Below are 20,062 nucleotides of genomic sequence, written 5' to 3'. Positions count from 1 at the left end.
TACTTGAGAGTACTTCTGAGGGCGCAAAAATCAGGTAACCGCTCGAACCGCTGTTTGCGAGAGATAGTATCAGATCAGCCATTTTATCCCAAAACTGCCTTCTGCATGCACGTCGTGTGAAAGAGTGATTACTTAGACCCAATGGTGGATAAAGCAGGTGGTAGGCGTTGCACTTTCCCAGTACCCCACCAATGAATCAGGCTACAAAGTAGAAAACTTAAATAATTGGAGTCTCACTTAGAATATTTTTAGTCTGTGGGATCAATATAAGGGTGTAACAAAAATGTACGGCAGAATTTGATGGACATATTCCTCACTCAAGTGGAAAAAATAGTTACGTGAACAAGGGTCTGGAAACGTGTTTCCATGTTAATTTTCTCCAACTCATTAATTACGGGAAATATACACGAACTGAACGCGCAGCATACCACATGCAACTTTTTCTGACATCTTCAATATGCCCTACATATGCATCAATACATGAATCAACCCGCTGTCGTAGTGACTCTAGAATGTGCTGATGTCCTCCTGGAGCGTTGCGTATGGTTTCGTAGCCTTCCATAATTCGGTCAAGGAGAGACTGAGCATCTTACATTGAGATTCCATACAAAAGATGTTTCAGATGCCGCCTCCCCCAAATGAGTTGGTTTAGGTACGGAGGGCGTGGACGCCACCCAATTGGTCCGTCGGTACCTATCCGCCAGCGAGTCTGTTGGTCAGCGCTAGCGCCACTGCCGTCAACTAATAAATACATGAAGTGGGCATCTGCCATACTTGCACTTGCGCACACTGCCATTGCACGAACCAAGTGTGTGAGTAAAACTAAAAGGTAAACCGTGTGCTTGAAACGGTCGTACTGATGTCTGGAACAGATATACAGGGTGTCCATAAAGTCCCTTTACAAATTCAAAATTTTATTAAAACGGCAGTTGTTGAAACATTTTAAGTTCTGTTATTGTAATCAGTGTTTACAAAAGATTTTTGACAGTGTTTAATAGACCTCTATATGGGCGCCTTTAGTTGCACGAAGAACATATACGGTATTAGATTTCGTGCCATGTTCGCTGTAGCATAGCGTCATCAATGGTGGCAATAGCTTTGTCAGCAACGTCCCGTATCTGTTTGATACACTATTTTTACATATCCCCATAAAGTCCAAGGGAGTGATACCTTGCGAACGCAGTGGCCAAGGAATCGGCCCATCCCTCCCAATCCATCTGCTTGTAAATGTTTCATTGAGGAACCGATGAACATGCAGTCCCCAGTCTGGTGGTGCACCATGTTGCTGGAAAACAATAGTTGGTTGTAAGTCAATTGTGGTGCTACATATATTCGGTCAGAAGGTAGAGGTAAAAATCTGCAGTAATTGTTGACTCGAAGAAAAATGGACTAATTATTCGGTTGCACATTATTCCACACAAGACACTTACTTTTGGACTATACCGGTGAAGCTCCCTAGTCACGTGGGTTTGTTCCCATCCACAGATTCTCACAATGTGTCTGTTTACTGTCCCAGAAACAAACTCGCTTGAGGAATGTTTCATCCTCCGAAATGCTTTCCGGCATGTTGAGTGCACTCTGTTTTGGCTTGTCATTTGGCTCAAGTGTCTGTAACAATTGCACTTTTCAAGCGTACAACCGTAAGTTCTTGTGGAGGACCTTACGCACACTTGAACGTGGTAGTTGAAACAGTCTGACAGCAGTCCCGATGGACCTCGTAGGTGAGAGTGAAGACATTTGAAACGCAGTCGGTGTTTTTCGCGGATGTTCTTCGTCGCCCGCTCCTCCCTTTATTCAACACTGTCCTTGTCCCCATAAATTTTGTGCTACGCACGGATTGAAGAGCGGGATGGTGGATCTCTTCCATACTTCGTTCTGAAGTTCCGTTGAGTCTGAATATCCAATTTTCTCACTAAACCAGAACACACATTGTGTCTTGTCTTGAGGAGATGCCATTTTATAGAGGTTAAGTCTCTTCCATCAACAGAGTATCTGAAACACAATTTTAGTGCATATAAAACCTTTAGTAAACAGTGTTTACAATAAAAGAAATTTTGTTAAAATATTTCAGCAACTGCTTTTGAAGTTGTAAAGGGACTTCATGGACATCCTTTATTATCTTTAAACAATGATGTGCGTCGCATGGCAACAGGTAGGGACATCTAAAACACTGGCCTTGCGCAACGTAACCAGACGTCCCAGAGAATGCATGTTCCCCACGATTCTAACATTCTGATCTAGTATGTTTCTCTATGATTGAGCTAGAGAAAGACTTGTAACGACGAAATAAAACGTTTCCAGGTCCATGTTTATAATTTCTTCGTCTACGTGTGAGGAATGTCCTGCAACTTTGGGCCATACATACATGCCATACATCCTGTAGAATAAGTCTAACGGATATTGATCGTCCACAGCGCGCAGCACAAATAGTAACCAGTTATTTGACAGCTGGAGAGCGTAATGCAAATGCTGAAAATGGTTTGACAGTATTTAAAGCCCAACGAAAGCCTAAGTAGACATCTGCGAAACAACGAGGAATCCAGGAATGACCAAAACTGGTTGTCCAGGATAAAATTGTCATCAGTCGCAAATTATTATGCTGTACAAGTTTCGACAAATTAGTAGTCTTCAGAAGACTAATCTTGGTTTAGCAGAGGTATCTTCTCATAGGGGCATAATAGCAGAGTGACAGTTTCTAGTAACTGAATAACATCTGTTATAGCACAAGACGTAGATGCGATTCGGTTGCTGTAAATAGTCACTGTTCAAAATAATTACATACAATATGTCTGGACAGATGACATTACACTTCTTTGAAGATATTGAAATCTGCTAAACCAATACTATTTATGGTGTCGAAACCGGTAAAGCATGATAAAAATTCATTTGCAACTGACGACTGAAATTTATCCTAAAAACACATACTAAAGTTGATGAAAATTAGACATGAATAAAATAAAATTACCTGTCGATCGGTCCCGTAGGTGCTGTGAAGACAAGATTGTAGCCTCACTAAGGTATTTAAGTAAACATTCTTCTCCCACTCAGTACGAGAACGGAACTGGAAGAATTCACAATGCTATCCAGTAGGAAGTACCCTCTACCATGCATTTGAGTGTAGTTTTGAGTGTTGATGTAGACTAAAAATTACGTTGTTGGGATTTGACGTTTGTATCTTAACACGGTCATGTTAGAAGTGGTTTCAGGAGCTTCGTACCTTCCACGGCGCCGCAATCTACAGCAGACTACTCGGCACCTCATACGTTGTAGGCCTATTATCTTATTTCCCAGAAGCTAGGCAGATAAACTTCCGCTGTGGTGCTTTGGCCATAGCACATTGCATTACGTTTCGCAGTTAAATTACATTTGCAGCATTCTTCTTACTTACGATAACTGATACAGACACCGGCTGACTGCTCACTATATCATTCGAACTTCGTTAACGATTTTTCAAAGTTCATTAAAATATTTATGGGATTTACGTCATGCCAATCACTGTTTCGAAAATAGACCGCGATAGTAACGAAACCAAGTAATAAAGTTAGCTTGGAATGCTGTATAGACTGTAGGAAATTTCTACACTCGGTTCTATTCACATGTGAAGCAAAAGCGGTCCGAAAACCAATACTCACACCGTGAAACTTTGATGTTACGTGGCCTAAACGGCAGGTGGATAACTTCAATGACCCTTTGTTTCGTCGGGCACTTGTAGTCAAATTAGTGTTGATACATTAAAAGGATGGATGTGGGGCCAAATAGAATTTAATTCTTAACATTCGTGGTTTGGAAATGTTTGCCATATAGTCAGGAGCTGACTAGTTGTCAGGATCGAGGCTTCTGTTACGTAGCTGTGCAGCAGCATTCTAGGAGAAGTGGCATCGGAAAACAGCCGTAAGAAAAGAGGAGTCGCCTTTAAAGATCAGATAATCTTATTCGTGTTCTTAACGGTGACATGAATAAAATAAACTGAAATTTCGGTTGTCCGCAAGTAAATTTGGCAGTGCCTGGGGCAGACGCCACAAAGGGAGCGTTCACAAAGAACTGAAATTAAACTTCATTTCAAAGGAAAGTGCTAGTGGGCGGTGGTTTCCGTTCTCCTTCCGCCCCCTAATTCTGACCTGGGAGGAGAGATGGCTGCACTCTCCACCAAGATAGGACAAATATTAAGGCTCGTAATCCATTTCACTATTAACTTTTCAAAATATTCAGAAGTCGTAATTAGTCCAGTCAAATTAGAAAAAAGGGAAATTTCGTGCAAGCGAAAATTCTTGTACAGTGGTTGGGTCGAAAACGTTCTATTCACTTTCTCTGTAGGACTAAATTTCCTCGTTGCACTCTATGGAAAATAGCAGGTTATTGATAGTGTTTTAACGGTATAAAAATTAATGTATGGTCTTAAATAACAAATAACGAATACTAAATATTTTTACCACAGAAGTGCAGTAGAATCATATTTGAGGATACATTGTATTCTGGGGTGTAACAGGGTGGAAAGGTGGTGGATAGAGTACGAGAAGGTAGGTCGCCAGATTGTGGGCACGCACGTACTTTCTTCATGTAAAATAGATAGCAGGCAGCTCTCCATTATCTCTACGGCACTGTCACAAGAAGCAGCTACAAGGGTATTCCACAAACTTAAACCTACAGATCGGAATTACTTTGTTTAGTGAGCGTATTTACAGTTATCTATAATCTAAAAACGTTTATCTGGAGCTATCAAGTAACACACACACACACACACACACACACACACACACACACGCACTCAGTATGTGTTAAACAGTGTCTTAGTATTCTCCACTATCCGTGCCTGGAATACGTTTTGCGCAGCTTGATAGTATCAAATACCACCCCATCTTCAGCTCTCCCAACGTCTGAAGAGGCTCGGAGGCTGACTTTGACGTCTTCCTTAAAGGAAAAAGATCATTTAACATATTTCAACACAAGTCAATCAATGCAGTACAGCAGATTACCGTACTGTTCTAGATAAAACGCAATTCCTGTTCCATCTCTCACATTCACACGCACCTTCGGAAATACAGTGGATGTTTGGGAAATGACTCTCAGTACAGCCCATCTAAAAGTGCCAGCTATTTCGGAATGGTCATAAATTCACCAAGTGTGTAAAACAAGGTTACATGACTTAACAAAACGGTGCCAACGATAGACAGCATCAAGACGTCACGACTGCAAATTCAACCCCTTTCCCACAGACACGAAATAGGTCACTGACAGTATCACACAAATCAGCCCCTCTCAGCCATTCTTCGTAGATAAGCTTTTTATAAAAAAGCTAAGCTTCAGAAATGTACTAAATATCCTGACAGGCGGTGCTATCTTGGTTCTTTAGATGCAAGACTGTTAAAGTCATTTGTACACACGACTCTAAAACCGTGGGTAGATCGGGATATTTTGTGTGTCTCGGCGATCAGAAACAGCACTCGTTCTCGAAAATGTTCAGTTTTCACAGTGGAGCTGAAAGCCATTGGGGCCTGTTTTCTACTAAACACACATCCCTTGACTGCAGTTACCAGGTTCCTGATTGGTGTTACTCGTGATACTATGAAATCTACTGTTCACGATCTTTTATCTGACCTTGATCATGCTACCTGCTTCATTGTCTTCGTCAGGGGCCAAGTCATTTGGGTCTCAGGGGAATGAACTGCCGGCCATCTGGCTGGATGAGATTACTCGCCCAAAATTCGCTTTGAAGATCCCAGACGCGAATTTGGGATTGCAGCTGACAACTCTCCTCACTCACGGAACATCTGGAGAACTACTGCCCACTTTCATGAACTCCGCTCTGCCAAAGAGACCGCGGCTGCATTGATTTTTCTCCTACGTTTTTCCCGGAAGTAGTCTAACGTTGCGTCCTCATCGGTCAAGCAAGATGGATTCATTGTTTTATCCTATCCCAAGCTGTTGCGGAGCATTAGCAGCTCACACCCCGGTGGAATGACTGTGGCTTCTGGCTCTCCACGCAAAGTATGGTGGTCGTGATTCTTTGCATATGTTAGCGGACGTCATAAGGACAGTGTAAACTGGTCCATCGTTTCCAGCATGATAGTGGTTTTTGTTCTTAGTTAGGTTTTAAACTGCTTCTGGCGCCGGGAATGGATGGATGGGTGGTTGGGAGCCCAAATCCCACCTCCATTTCCAGGTGCCCTAGTTATCCGTGTATTGGTGTCTTTCTTTTATATTGGGTCAGTACTCGTTCTTGCATCACCTGGTTTTATTTTATTAGAAACAGCACTCCTATGAAAGCAACACTTTCATAACAATTGATGAAGAAACAGTTGAACATATTTCCTCAGAGGATTCTGTTCCCATTTGTAACGCTTTGACTGTAACGGAATGAGTGGGACGATTGAGGGGACGCCTTCGGCTGCATGCTGAGGCCCGGAGGACTCTTCACTGTGCGCGTCCATAGGGACCAACCTGTTCTCACCTGACCTTTACTATTATCGGCCTTACTAGTCTTGATTACGGTTGTAGCCGTTTCGCTCTAACAATTACGGGTCTCCTTTCCACCCGTCTAGAAGGAATTATTTATTCTGTTACCGTACAGCCTTGTACAGGGATTGGCGCCGATCAGCCGTGAAATGCTGTTGCTGCAGTTGACTCGTGGGTGCCCTTGTCTGCTCTGTCTTACAAACCAGCCACTCTCATAAGCGTTGTTTCTTTCCTAAATGACTAACGGGCTAGTTTCTCAAACCTACGGCAGATTGCCGCTCCTTCCTTCCCACTTAGTTTTTCCCCCAAAGCTGTAATAATGCTAGTCTGCAGTTCAAAGAATGACCAAAAACGCAAATGTCGGACTACTATGCCGTATTTACAAAGTACCATTCTCCACATGGAATCTTAATTGCTGTATCACTATTTAGGTGCCCGCGATAAATGGGCTCCAGGGCAACATTGCTGATTGATTGCAGCTGTATCACGGTTATTTAAACAAGTAAAGCAGCATTTTCAAAATGATTTCTTTAAAACCATTACAAATATTAGCTACTTTAAAGAACTGCCTTATTTGGTGTGGAAGGTATGTTTTTGACAGAACTGCGTCATACATCTGCACGCTAGATTAACCTACTAGACCGACTTGCTATGCGAATAGTTTAACGCTGCGCGGGATTCCTGTCCGGGCGGAAGCCGTACTCGAGGAAGACCTTGCATGCCGACGAGCCTCGTGTAGAGGACTGCTTGCAGCCATCCAGCTAGTGGCGGACAGTAACATATCGATTCCGAAGAGACCCCAGTTGCACTAGTGTCGTTTCAATGAAGTTCTGGCGATTAAACTTAAGCATTTAGACGGTGATCATCAAACTGGGCCACCGATTAACCCACGGGTCGTTAATTAGTATACTGCTTCTAACACCTCGCCTGCCTGCGTCGTTTATTTCACACCCTTAGCTGCGAGATTTGGAAACTGGAGGCATTCAATCTCTGTTCGCTCTACGTTGAGAATCAGGAAGGAAGGTAGTTAATCGAAGAGCGACCCATACCAAAGTCCCATGTCTTTGATTTTTCGCCAATAAACGATGATGGAATTAGACTGCTAATACTGTAGTAATAAGTATATTCACGGTTTATTATAGAGCAGAAAGATGTTTTGTTAAACGCATTGACGGAAGCTAACGTCGTTACCGGCTTAAGCAAGAGTTGGTTAACGGAACATACAACACCATATCATTTTGTCATTAGTACAATGTGTCACAACGTTCGAAGTGATGAAATAAAATCAACGTCAAATATAGTAGAGAATGTGAATTCCATCAAAGGGCCCTTTAAGCACTCACGGAAAGCGGATAAAAGATAATTATTTCTCTTGCCTATCTGAGTCCTGGTGAAAAACTCGGATAACAACGCAGCATGTATGTATTGCTGGACTAAGGTCCCTGTTGCACGCAAAGTATAGCAGAAGTACTCAAAACGTTTGGGGTAATATTTGGATTGAGTGCGTCATTATTTCGAAACCTGTTTAAATTTAGAGAACCTGTAAGGGAGATACAATGTTCATTGTACCTCCACACTATATCTCCCATTGGAGTAATAGGAATGAGATTCTGGCCCCTACCTAGGCAGTCGCTTCTCTAGGCACAAAGACAACGGCCGGGCCTAATACTGTCAAAAATTACCTTCTGCAATGTTGTGCAGTGGCTTGAGTATGTATGTAAATGTAAAGTTTCATATGTTTTTAGGTAAAATCAAACCGAAATAAAGTGTTGCCGAGCGAGGTGGTGCAGTGGTTAACACACTGGACTCTTCATTCGGGAAGACGACGGTTCAAACCCGCGTCCGGCCATCCTCGTGTAGGTTGTCCGTGATTTCCCTGAGTTGCTTCAGGCAAATGCCGGGATGGTTCCTTTGAAAGGGTACGGCTGACAGCCTTCCCATCCTTCCCTAATTCTAGGAGACTGACTTCGTTGTTTGGTCCGTTCACCGCAACCAACCAGATCCAGTGTTAGTGTATTAACAGCTATCGGTAAGCTCCGACGCAGCATACCTGCCAGGATGCATGGGACGAGGCAGAGGAGAATTAAAAGGATGTATGGGAAAGGTCTGATGTTTTTGTTCCTAACAGCTCTCAGGGAAATAGACGACTACTGTCACATAACTTGGTTTCGACCTGGAGCTTCCAAATGGAATTGGCTGCAGCTCGTGGTCTCGCGTTCGCGTTCTGGCTTCCAGAATACGGGGTCCCGGGTTGATTCCTAGCGGGGTCGGGGGTTTTTCACCTGCCTCGAGATGACTGGGTGTTTGTGTCGTCCTCATAATTTCATCATTCATGGAAGAGGCGAGATTGGACTGAGCAAAGGTTGGGAATTTGTACTGGCGCTGATAAACGCGCAGTTGAACTAAACAAAGTACTGGCAGCAAAGGATTGTGGCCACGGCTTTTGCCGAACTAAACCACTTCATTCACTGTCTAAAGGGAAAACAGTGCGTAAATAACTGAAGAGCGTTTGAAGACATGGAAAAAAAATCGTAATAAAATTGTTAGAATTTATACGTCAGAGTTGCAAAAATGTATATTGCCATAAGTCTCGGGCAAAAGTGCATATGAAGGAAAGTTATTTTCAGCTCTAATGTAAGACAATATCAATTCAGTAAATATAGAAATTTGCATTAGGTTATTATCCAATTATTACATGCTGATTTGCTGCATGTGCTCGTGGTAGACAAAAATTAGTGCGCAATTGGAGAGCAGTCTGTACTCGGACCCGGTTCTTCGTGCATCACCCTGTACCTTTAGAAAGGCATAACCACACCATGTCTCGCGAGGTGGGCCCTCAAACGCCGATAAAAAGTGGACACAGACGCTATATTGAAGATAAGGTAATTTCACGGATGTAGGGTATCTGAAAACTTCTTTACTCTTTGCTTTGCAAAAAGTGGAGGAAATATTTCAAACCCCACAGCCTACAGGATGTTGCAAATTACTGTAGTACATAAATATCTCACTTTGGAAATGAAATTCGTAGATACTCAATGTGAAATCTCGGTGGAAATAAAACGCTAAAAAGAATCAAATGGTACGAACAATAGATTGTCATGCTGTGAAAATACTGAAGTCAAATTTTCAGGTTTCTTATGAATTCAACGACTAGATTGGTAAGAGGACAAGTGAATAGTAAAATTATTGTACCGAATTGTGAAATACGTTAATTTCCTCTGATGAGATGAAATTGTATCCAGCTGGGAGGTTTGGTAGACCAGTAGAGATTGTGGTACTGATTTGGAAATGGGAAAGCGTAGACGAATGTTACATGTAGAAGATTTTCAATTCTTTCTCATTTCTGGTACAGGTATCCAGGTATTAATTTTATTATTGCAAGCAATTGAATATTGTAAGACTAAGAATGAACTTCGATTGTCCACAGCTCCTGGTCGTGCAGTAGCGTTCTCGCTCCCACGCCGGGGTTCCCGGGTTCGATTCCCGGCGAGGTCAGGGATTTTCTCTGCCTCGTGATGACTGGGTGTTGTGTGCTGTCCTTAAGTTAGTTAGGTTTAAGTAGTTCTAAGTTCTAGGGGACTGATGACCATAGATATTAAGTCCCATAGTGCTCAAGGCCATTTTTAACTTCGATTACTCTTTTCAGTGAAGATTCTTTTACTCAATTTTTTATATTTGGTCAGTTTCTTCCAGAAATGATCAGTCATAAAACTAATCGTTAAGAGATCTATACAGAAATAAAGGCGAAGTAAAATTCTGGAGAAAAGCATATATTCTTGTTAGTGTGGCTTCAATACTGACTTCACACCAAACATTCGCTCGTCGTGAATTGGTTTTGCACTCCATATGCCCTCTGTTTTAACATTTTACCTTAAAATGAACAAAGAGGTTGTATGGAAATAAGTGGTTGGTATAGCTGGGTAGTTAGTAATAAAGATAATGATGCCCACTTACCTAAATTTCCGAAATAGAAAAATCTAAATTATGCTCTAGAAGAGGAAAATTTAGTTATTGCAGTAAGTGGTATACAGTGAAAAATCATCCATATAATAAATAAATGGATTAGTCACCGACAAGTGTATTCGTAAAGTTAAATTTGTTCAGTAAACGTGTGTAAATTAGTCGTGGGCTACCAGCCCGCCCAAGATTTCCTGTCAGTAAAAGTACTGTGCTGGTCTTTCGGCCTAAGCTGCAAGAGCTCAAAAGCCTAGTGGCAGTACTGCCCTTTCTAAGATTGCGTAGGGCGTAAAATGCCGCTGATGTTGAGGTATGCTCGCACCATAGTGCGGGGTCAGGCTGGCGTACTCGCCTCTTCGCGGGGGCGGGCGTCCCGCTGACGCTGCTATCGATTGTGACCTCGTTCCAGGCTTGCCAACCAGCCGCCGCTCTGGGCTAGCCGGTTCTGCCACTCCTGAGCACCGGTCCCACGCGCGCACCGTAAATATCCCACATGCATTTTTACTGTTCAAACGTAGACAGGACTATCTAACGGTAAATTAACGAATAACTTCTTGGACATACAGACTAAACATCCCATGGAACACTTGTCAAATTCTGTTACGTTGTTGTACACTTCGTATCGCTAATAGTATGACCATCAGATGTTCAACGTATAAATAGAAAATCGGAAATACAGGAAGCAGCCCATTGTGTGCTCTGGTTAAATTTATAATTTAATAACTATTTTCACTTTAAACAGAATATCGGATTCACAAAAAAGTCTAAACAGGTCGTCCTACCCTGTGAGCAGAGTATGAAAAACAAAGTAGTTATGAACCTTCCTGATCAGCGTTGCCGCCATGATGAATTACGTAGGTTCAAACATAATGTTCCTGGTTTTTGTTTTATTTTGTCGGGAAACTAAATTCTTATGAAGTACAGGAAAAACTTGCTGTGCAGAACTCGCAAAAAAGTTGCTAAATTTGTCTTCGGTCAGGGCGCTGAGAAACGCGAACAGTGCCGTAATGGAGTGCGTAAAAGTAGATAGGTCTCCCTTCGGTTGCTCAGCTTTCACTTGGACTCGTTAGCTCGTTGTTGAAAGTGCTTCAGATACGTCACATCTATACCACAAAATTCACTATCCTCATCATTGTAGATGACGAAGTGCACTGTCAACACACTAATTTTTACCAGAACGCACGGGTTTGCATAGTGCGCTATAAAGGTGCTACTTTTATCGAAATTAACCGTTCATGCAGTGTTAAACTTGGCAGTATAAGTCTATGTATAACATATCGCGTTTCCTGACTTCAGTTTGCGTTCATGTGGCATAAAACCTTATTTCTCAGGATTAAATCTCGTAATTTTAACGGCGAAGCTATCGTATAAAATTTGTGTACTGATTAAGAGAACCTTGAAGAGGAAAACTTCTGCATCAGTGTATCAGCTGCACCGGCGAGATGTCGAGGGGGGCGGGCGGGGAATGAGGTCAAACATTAGCTCAATGGAGAATGGAGGACATCTGTGTGAGAAGACAAAGGATCTGGAAAACACCTTCGTACCATTCACCAATAAACTTAGTGGCAGGTACGAAAAGTTGACGCGACATGCTAATCAAATTTGGCTTACTGATAAGTAAACTCTTCTTTACAACATGCCGTTCAACCTTATCGGTCGAAAGTGGCGCTGAGTTGACGTCGCGAAACTGGTTCGCTATGTAACGCACATTAAATGCATACGAAACCGAAAGAATTTAGGGCCACTTTACAAAACAGTGGCTATTTGTGATTAATTTTAGAGTAATAGTCTGCTAGGCCTCGAGCGACACAACAGTACCCATAACCAGCCAAGTAAGGGCGGGTGCTTCTGGGTAGTCCCGCCGCACCTCGGTGACAAGAGTTCTTCGCACGTGGTGAATCACCTGGTGGGAGCGGACTGCTGCCACGCGCCTTGTGACGTCACGGAGGCATCGACTGCCACCTACGAGGCTGGCGCGCTGACGTCAGCGGGCAGTGCGACCATTCGCGCTAAACAAGCTCTCTCCAATTACTGTTCTGCGATTTAATATTTAAACGCGTCAGCCGTTACACTGAATGAGCTAGCGAGTATATGAAAACGGACTACCGCATTACGAAAGATCACCAGACGACACTCACTGGCGTTATGTCCACCATTTCTCGATTATCTTCACACATACGTAAAAGTTCGTTATTGTATTAACAAAATGTAACATTGGTACAGCCAGCAGGGGTAAAGGGATCAGATGCTGCGATCTCCTCTAGAAAAAAATAACTTGGTAAACCGAACACGTCCTGCACCAGCACAAGACATTACAATTCCACTTAAGTTAGAGTGGATACTGAGAAGTAAAACTGCACCCAAAGCCATTTGTCATGAAACTTCAGAATTATTTTGCGATTTACTTGCCCTGATGCTAGCCACTACTCTTACCCTCAGATCCAAGTTATGGCAGTGCCAAAGACTGTTACTAAATTTGACAGAGCTTTCTTGTATGGACATACTAGGTTGGGCAATTTAACCACAGCCTCACAGTAAATACGGATCAAAAGAACTTTTTGCACATAATTGCAGTACAAAATAATTAAAATAGGCTCGCTGATTTTCTTCTGCCTTTTCCAAAGTGTCTTAACTCCACAATCTAATAACAGGTGAGAGGAAACTTACACTCCAAATTTGAAATAAGTGGTAATAATGTTAAACAACGAAGTTACTGTCAGATTTACTTCATATGTCTACAGGATTCTCTGAATAACACATACTGACGGAGGATGTATGTACTTTTTAACCATAATGTTCAGGCCTTTGTTATGATGAGAAAGAAAATGCTGTGCTGTGAAAACATGTTTTATTTTTTTCTCACCGACATTGTTAATGTAAGACATTTTAAGCCTTGCATATATATATCTTCAACCAAAAACTGTAAAAACAAATTTCATTTTACATTGGTATTCACAGAAGACAAAGTTTTATTTATGGCTTATCAGCTTAAGACTGGAATACTACTAAGTAAACAAGGCTCAAGGTCAGAGAAAGTGAGCATGAAATTAGAGAATTAAGCAATATAAAGTGTTCATGCCACATGGTTAGCCAGCCACTCATAAAATATACAAACTAGAAGACAGTAATTTCTCAGGATTGGACTTCAGCTAGTGCTATGCCATTAGAAAGAAAAATCAGTATGGAGCTGGAGAATATGCTCCCCTGCCAGTCAACATTGTATCTTCCACAATATTTATGGAAAGATAAATTTACAGCTGTTAGCTTAACTGTACACATAATAGAATAATATTAAAAAGAAAGCAGTAATGCATAAAACTTCATACTGATCAGCACAAATTCTGCAAAGCTAAGATTCAGATGCATGTGAAACATTCATAGTAAACAATTTAAGGTGCTGTGGTTTTTGTCTGATAATTGCTGTTGCCCAAGTAAAGTGCTGCCCACTATTACACTGCCCTAAAATTTCAGCTAAGTGTTTCTGTAGTTCTGCTGAACACTTGTCAGTAATTTCAGTGTTGTGCATCGTGAGATTCCACTGTTAACAGCACCCAGTAGGATCCATTCTTTATACACCCACTAAATACAACCACACCTAAATTTTAAGTGTCTGATTTCATTGAATGTATTCCATTCATCATGAAATGTCACACCTGTGAAACTTGTCAATTTATGTGTACTAAAATCAGGGGGGTGTAATTAATCAAGAGCAAGTGTTGAGAGCTGGAGGATCACATTACTTAACATGTGGTTGTGTAAGGTAAGATGCAAGCAAGTGGTTCATTTACTGTACTTCTGTTCTTGTATATGGACTTAACATTTGATTTCCCTTGAAATCAATTGTAGAAATGTTCATGTAGGTGAAAATGAATTGGATTGAATAACCTTAATTAAAATTTTGCATGGTACTTGTAAAATGTGGAAAATTGTCAGTTTTAACAGAAGATACAAAATTACTTCAAACACTTTATATTCTTAAATGGCTTTAATATGAATGTGGTTACAGGACAATGTTACATGTTCATTAGTGGTGAAATATGATTCATAGTATAACAATTTAAATACATTTATTAAAACAGTAAAGTTAATTCTGTTAAATGTAAATTCACTTCAAAGATACTAACAGTTAATGGAAAGCACTTAAAAAGATATTTATTAAAATGTCATGCTTAATTTCATGTAATGTGATAAGAAATTTCTTTCACAGCTCACCAGTGTGGGCATCAACCAAGCAAGTGTGAGCTTCAACACGCTCACGATGGAATCAGACAAATTCATATGTGTGAGGGAGAAGGTTGGTGACACAGCACAGGTAGTTATAATAGACATGGCAGATCCATCGAACCCTATTAGACGACCCATATCTGCTGACTCAGCTATAATGAATCCAGCAAGCAAAGTTATAGCTCTCAAAGGAAAGGCCGGTGTTGAAGGTAAGATTCTTTTAAATTTATTTAGACTTTTGTATATTTCGGAACAGTTGTATAGAATAATTGATATCTTAGTGCATGAAAAATCATTGCTTGATCCTTCTATGTACTACAAAAACTTAATCCTCCTGGTTAAGCTGATTACTGACTGTCATTGTTAATCGTTATGTTATGCTTCATAACATTTGAGTATGAGCTTGAAATTATTGAATAAAACCTTAAATAAGGGATGGCACTGAATTTAGTCATTGGTAAAATTTTCAAAGTTTGGAAGGGGATAAGTAATGCCTAAAGTCCCCGCCAATATTTTCGCATTTAATTATTTGAAGGACTGTTTCATGTCAGAATAAGTTTGTTTACTTTACAGAATTTTTGTTTTACTAAACACACCTTATTTTGTTAGAATAGTGTGAAGTTGTGGAAATATTAAAAAAATTTTAATGATCACAGTTGACACTTCAGCTGACTCACCTTACTAATTGACTATACTTCATATTTTGAGAAAATATTTGTGCATGTATACCAAAATTGCAAACACCTCGCATAGTAGGAAGTGCGAAATAATGTTGCAGCAAATTGTAAGCGCTAAATACACAAGTCAGGTACCTGTTTAGTGGTAGCCTCTTCACCATGCAGGAATCGTGTTGTTTGTACCTGAGCTGGAAACTCCCCATGCATACCAAAGTGTGTGCCTGTAATGAGTAGGGCATGGTGACACTGGGCAATGGCTTACTGGCCAGGTAACCTTTGCTGTGGTGCCTGTTGGTAGAGCCCACATTTGAGATGAGTGGTACTGTGGCAGAAGATTTGCACATGGAGTGAATGAAACTTTCTTCCTCTGGTGGCAACCAGACCCCAAGCAGTGTTTCCAGATGGGAAAGATTATTATAATGCAGAGATACACGACCCCACAGTTTCTTTCCCTGTCATTGCTGTGGGATGACGGAGCAGCCATATGCCTGGTAGCAAAATACTTCCCCAGTACTTGATATGTGCTTGGACTAATTGTAATACTTTCTGTGCAGCAAAACAATTTTTTGTTAAATAAATGGAAGGCAAATTTGGCAAAGTAAAGACCCAGGGTAAAACATGAAATGGTTCATTCTTAATTAGGTTCATTTTTCGTTAACACATTCACTGCAGTTGACGCTTCAGTGTTTCGGCGATAAACGCGCCAATGTGGGTAACACTTATAAGCAGCGCGTTCACAAGCTGAGTACTCAGTTAAGTTAGTTTGGCTGTGCACTCGTCAGTACAACCAACCAACAAAAATCACAAAACATTTTCTTGTCTGCAATTGTGTGTTTTCGTCTCCCGTCATGTGTTGTGCATTGTTTGCAATGGCGATGAATCAAGATGCTGGTGCCTTCTAGCCTGAAAGAGTTCGAAAAGTGAATAATATACTCACCATGAGTTACTGAATGTGTTGGAAGATAGTGATGTGGAGTTCAGAGGAGATGAACCAGAGGAGCTAAAATTTGGAGAATGCAGAAACATACCATAGTGGTGATAGTGTGAAAGCAGATTTGTTGAATGTTTTGCAGTAATTTCGAATTAGATGATGCGGATGCTGACAATGAGGTAATCAGATAAGAACCTGCACTCGCTGAAGTAAGCAAACCAGGTGCGACTTGACATGAAGAACCATATGGATGCAGTATCATCTGTTTACAAAAGCAGAATGTTTGCAGATAAATCCTGCTGGCAATATGCCAATGGGTTTCTTCAGGCTACTGGTTACAGATGACTTACTGCACCTCGTAGTTTGTGAAACCAACGGTAATGTACATAATGTGTTTGTGAGCAAAAATTTAGGAGGGCTCTAGGATTATTAATTGTAAATCTGTAATTTAGGAGAAATACTTGTCTTCTTGGGTATTTCATCACATATGGGTAATATCAAATATGCCAGATTGCAAGACTACTGGAACAGACACACTGTTCCAAAATGGAGAAATAAAAGATAATACATTATACAAGGTCGGCCCTGAATTATTTTAATGGCATAATGTGGCAGGTAGGGATCTATCTTTAGATCAATCAGTGATTATTTGGAGGGGACAATTGTCATTTAGACAATATATGAAGAACAAAAGGAATAAAAATGGCATTAAATTGTACATGCAAAAGAATAGACAGTTTCGTAAATGCGCATTGTACACAGGGATATGTTGATATGGGAGAAAGGGCATGCTGAAAAGATAGTATTAAATTCGTTGGAAGAGAAGCTACATGTTGGCCATAAAGTTTACATGGAAAATTTTTAAAACAGCTTTGCTTTAGCTAAAACCAAGTTGAATGCAAAACACATCATACCAGGACACTAAGGGTAAATAGGAGACATACTCCTAAAGATGTGTTATGCCCCAAATGGGGCAAAGAACACACTGCTGCACAATAGTTGGACAGTGTAATGATAGGAAAACTGGAAGGATAGGTGATTAAGCTTACATTTCCACAAAATATCCTAATACAATGGAAAGGGTGTGGAATGCACACCAGAAAGTACTCCCGAAACCACTGCCAATTATCAAATATAATAGTTGTATGTCTGGGACCGATAGGCAGGACCAGATGTAAACATATTATTTGTGTGATCAAGACTATCTGCTGACGAAACTAACTATTCTTCCATGTAGTTTACATACTAATGTTAAATTCACATTACCTAGATAATAAATACTCAGGGCATAAAATGTTCTATGATTATACAACACACATAATGAGTACTTCCATAAAAGACACACAAATTGTGCTAAAGTGTGATGCAACTGAAGGGAAGAAGCAGGTTTGCTATAGAAACATCCCCTCTGCACCTTGCAAACTTACTTATGAGATTGGGTTTCCATAGCACCACATTGCAGGTGAATCCTGTTTCTTTTTATCCGTTTGATAAGTCTTCAGGTGTCTTCAGACGCTCAAATCTTTCTCAGTGGGGCGGATTTATTGCTTGTTTGAATTGCATTTTCTGTTTGCAATAAAATCAATAAAGCAGGCATTGTTAGAATTGTTTGCAATAAATGCATATGATGTGTCACAGCTTGCAGAATTTGCCAAAATTGGCATGCAGCTAAAGTGTACTTCCGTTTCTACATCTGGTACCACCTCTTGTGCAGACGTTATATGTGCTGTCAATATTATATACGTGCACAACATGGGCTTACAGGTTTCGCAGGATTGTGGTTCGTTTTCAGCTCTCAGCTCACGTGCTCTTAAGTGTTTGCCCTGCCCAGAGCAGGGCTGGCCAAACACTGCACAGTGTGCAAACGTGCGGAAGTGCTGCACATGTGCGACAAGTGACAGCGACATCTGTTATTAAACATAGGTCCTAAATGAACGGCGGTGGCTCCACTTCTGTTCATGTGGTACAAGCAAGAACAGTCTCGTTTACCCCTGGTGACCGTAACCTTCTCAGAGAAGTACTGCGAAATGGCAAAGGACGGGAGATCTATGTTCTCAGTCGTTTAAAAAATGACTGGGAACTGCAGTTCTTTTTTGTAGCCATTGGCAAATACTCAGTGTTTGCTGTGCTGCCGAATAATAGGCGGCCAGCAAAAGTTTTCAATTGAAATACACTCAGTACGTATCACAAAGATGAGTGTAGTGTACTCAACAGTGAAGAATGGAAAGCAAGATGAATGTCCTTAAGAAAACGGATGTCCTTAAGAAAATGGATGAGACATCTCTATTTTACTGTACGTCGAAGTAACTGATACTTCTTGAACTCTTAGACATAAATGTAACACAAACTATTTTTCTGTACAGTGTACTGTTGTCAATTTTCCAGAATGACAACACTAAATCTTCACTGCGAGCAAGTTTTAAAATTGTGTTAGGAATTGCACAATCTGGGAAACCTGCTTCTGAAAGGTAGTTGGTGAAAGGGTGCCTGATTGATGCTGCAGAACTTGTCTCCCACGAACGTTAGCAGGTTTCAGAAATCTGTCTATCCAAACAAACAGTGACAAGACGTATCAGTGCTGTGGCCGGTGATGTGCACAGGCAGCTAATAAGGCTAAAGACTTCGTTGCTCTGTCTGTTGCGCTCGAAGCAACAGATACTGCAGATAGCTCAGGTTGTGATATACATACGAGGTGTCGATATTGCACTTTGTGTAACAGAGGAAGTTTTGGACTCATTACCTTTGAAAGGGACTACTACAGGTGCGGTCCTACTCAAAGCTGTCGAGCAAACAATTGATGGTGTAACTATGGACTGGAATCGGTTAGTTTTGATAACACATGAAGCACCATCAATGCAGGGCTATCAGAGGACTCATAAGCATGGATGCACAAAAACCTAGGGCGCACGGATGAGATGTTGTATGGAATTCACTGCATTTTGCATCGTTGTGCATACTGTAAATTACCTGAAAACACATAAGCTTACGAATCGCCAGTTCTTGGAGGAATTAGAAGTGGAGTATGGCGACATACCTTACTATACCAAAGTACACTGGCTCAGTCGAGGTAAAATGATAAAAATATTTTTGATTTACGTTTGGTCATAGTCAGTCTTGCATGAGAAGGGAAAAAGTGAACCTATGTTGGAAGACCCTTGTTTGATATCAGACCTTGCATTTCTCATGGACATAGTCTCACATGAACAGCATGAATGTCAGTTTGCAAGGTGAAAATAATTTCTGACGTCTTGGAAAAACGTAGATGCCTATGAAAGGAAGCTTGCACTTTGGGAGACCCAGCTAGTGACAAAAAACACTGCACATTTCCCAACTCTTCGACTGGTCCCTGAAAGTGCTAGATTTCAAAAATACGTGTCCTTAATTGTAAAAATTAAGGAACAATTCCGATCACGATTTGCAGATGTTAAGTTCTCCTGTCATTTGCTTCTTTGCTCAACTGTTCTCGTCCTCAGTTGACGATGCTCTGAATGATTCACAGATGGAACTGATCGACCTACAGTGCAATACAATACTGAAGGAAAAGCTCTTTGCAGTGTGAAGTACAAAAGAATTCTACGAAAATTTTCCGCAACAAGAATTTCCTCGCCTGCACCGAGAAGCCGTGAGAGTTATGTCCATGCTCGGGTAAACATATGTTTGTGAAAGATTTTTCTCAGTGATGAAAATGAATAAATCAAGGTTTCGATCAAGCATAAGTGATGTAAATCTTTGCAACTGCGTGCATTTGTCAATGAGCTGTGCTTTTGTGCCCGATATTATGTTGTTTCTCATGACCAGTGATAAATGTGTGTGGATTTAT

The 20,062-nt window shown here is 40.9% G+C and overlaps 1 protein-coding gene across 1 annotated transcript in view; it reads left to right on the top strand.

The window, feature by feature from the left end:
• LOC126284984 (clathrin heavy chain) overlaps window positions 1-20,062 on the top strand; it is a 137,536-nt gene that overhangs the window by 60,977 nt on the left and 56,497 nt on the right. The window contains exon 2 of the mRNA XM_049984274.1: window positions 14,618-14,843. Within this exon, the coding sequence (XP_049840231.1) occupies window positions 14,618-14,843 (226 nt within the window). The remainder of the gene's footprint in view (window positions 1-14,617; window positions 14,844-20,062) is intronic.

The sequence above is a fragment of the Schistocerca gregaria genome, chromosome 8 (genome assembly GCF_023897955.1).
Source record: "Schistocerca gregaria isolate iqSchGreg1 chromosome 8, iqSchGreg1.2, whole genome shotgun sequence".
NCBI classification, from domain to species: domain Eukaryota; kingdom Metazoa; phylum Arthropoda; class Insecta; order Orthoptera; family Acrididae; genus Schistocerca; species Schistocerca gregaria.
Note: the sequence above shows the minus strand (reverse complement) of the source record. Positions and strands in the feature narration are given on the sequence as shown.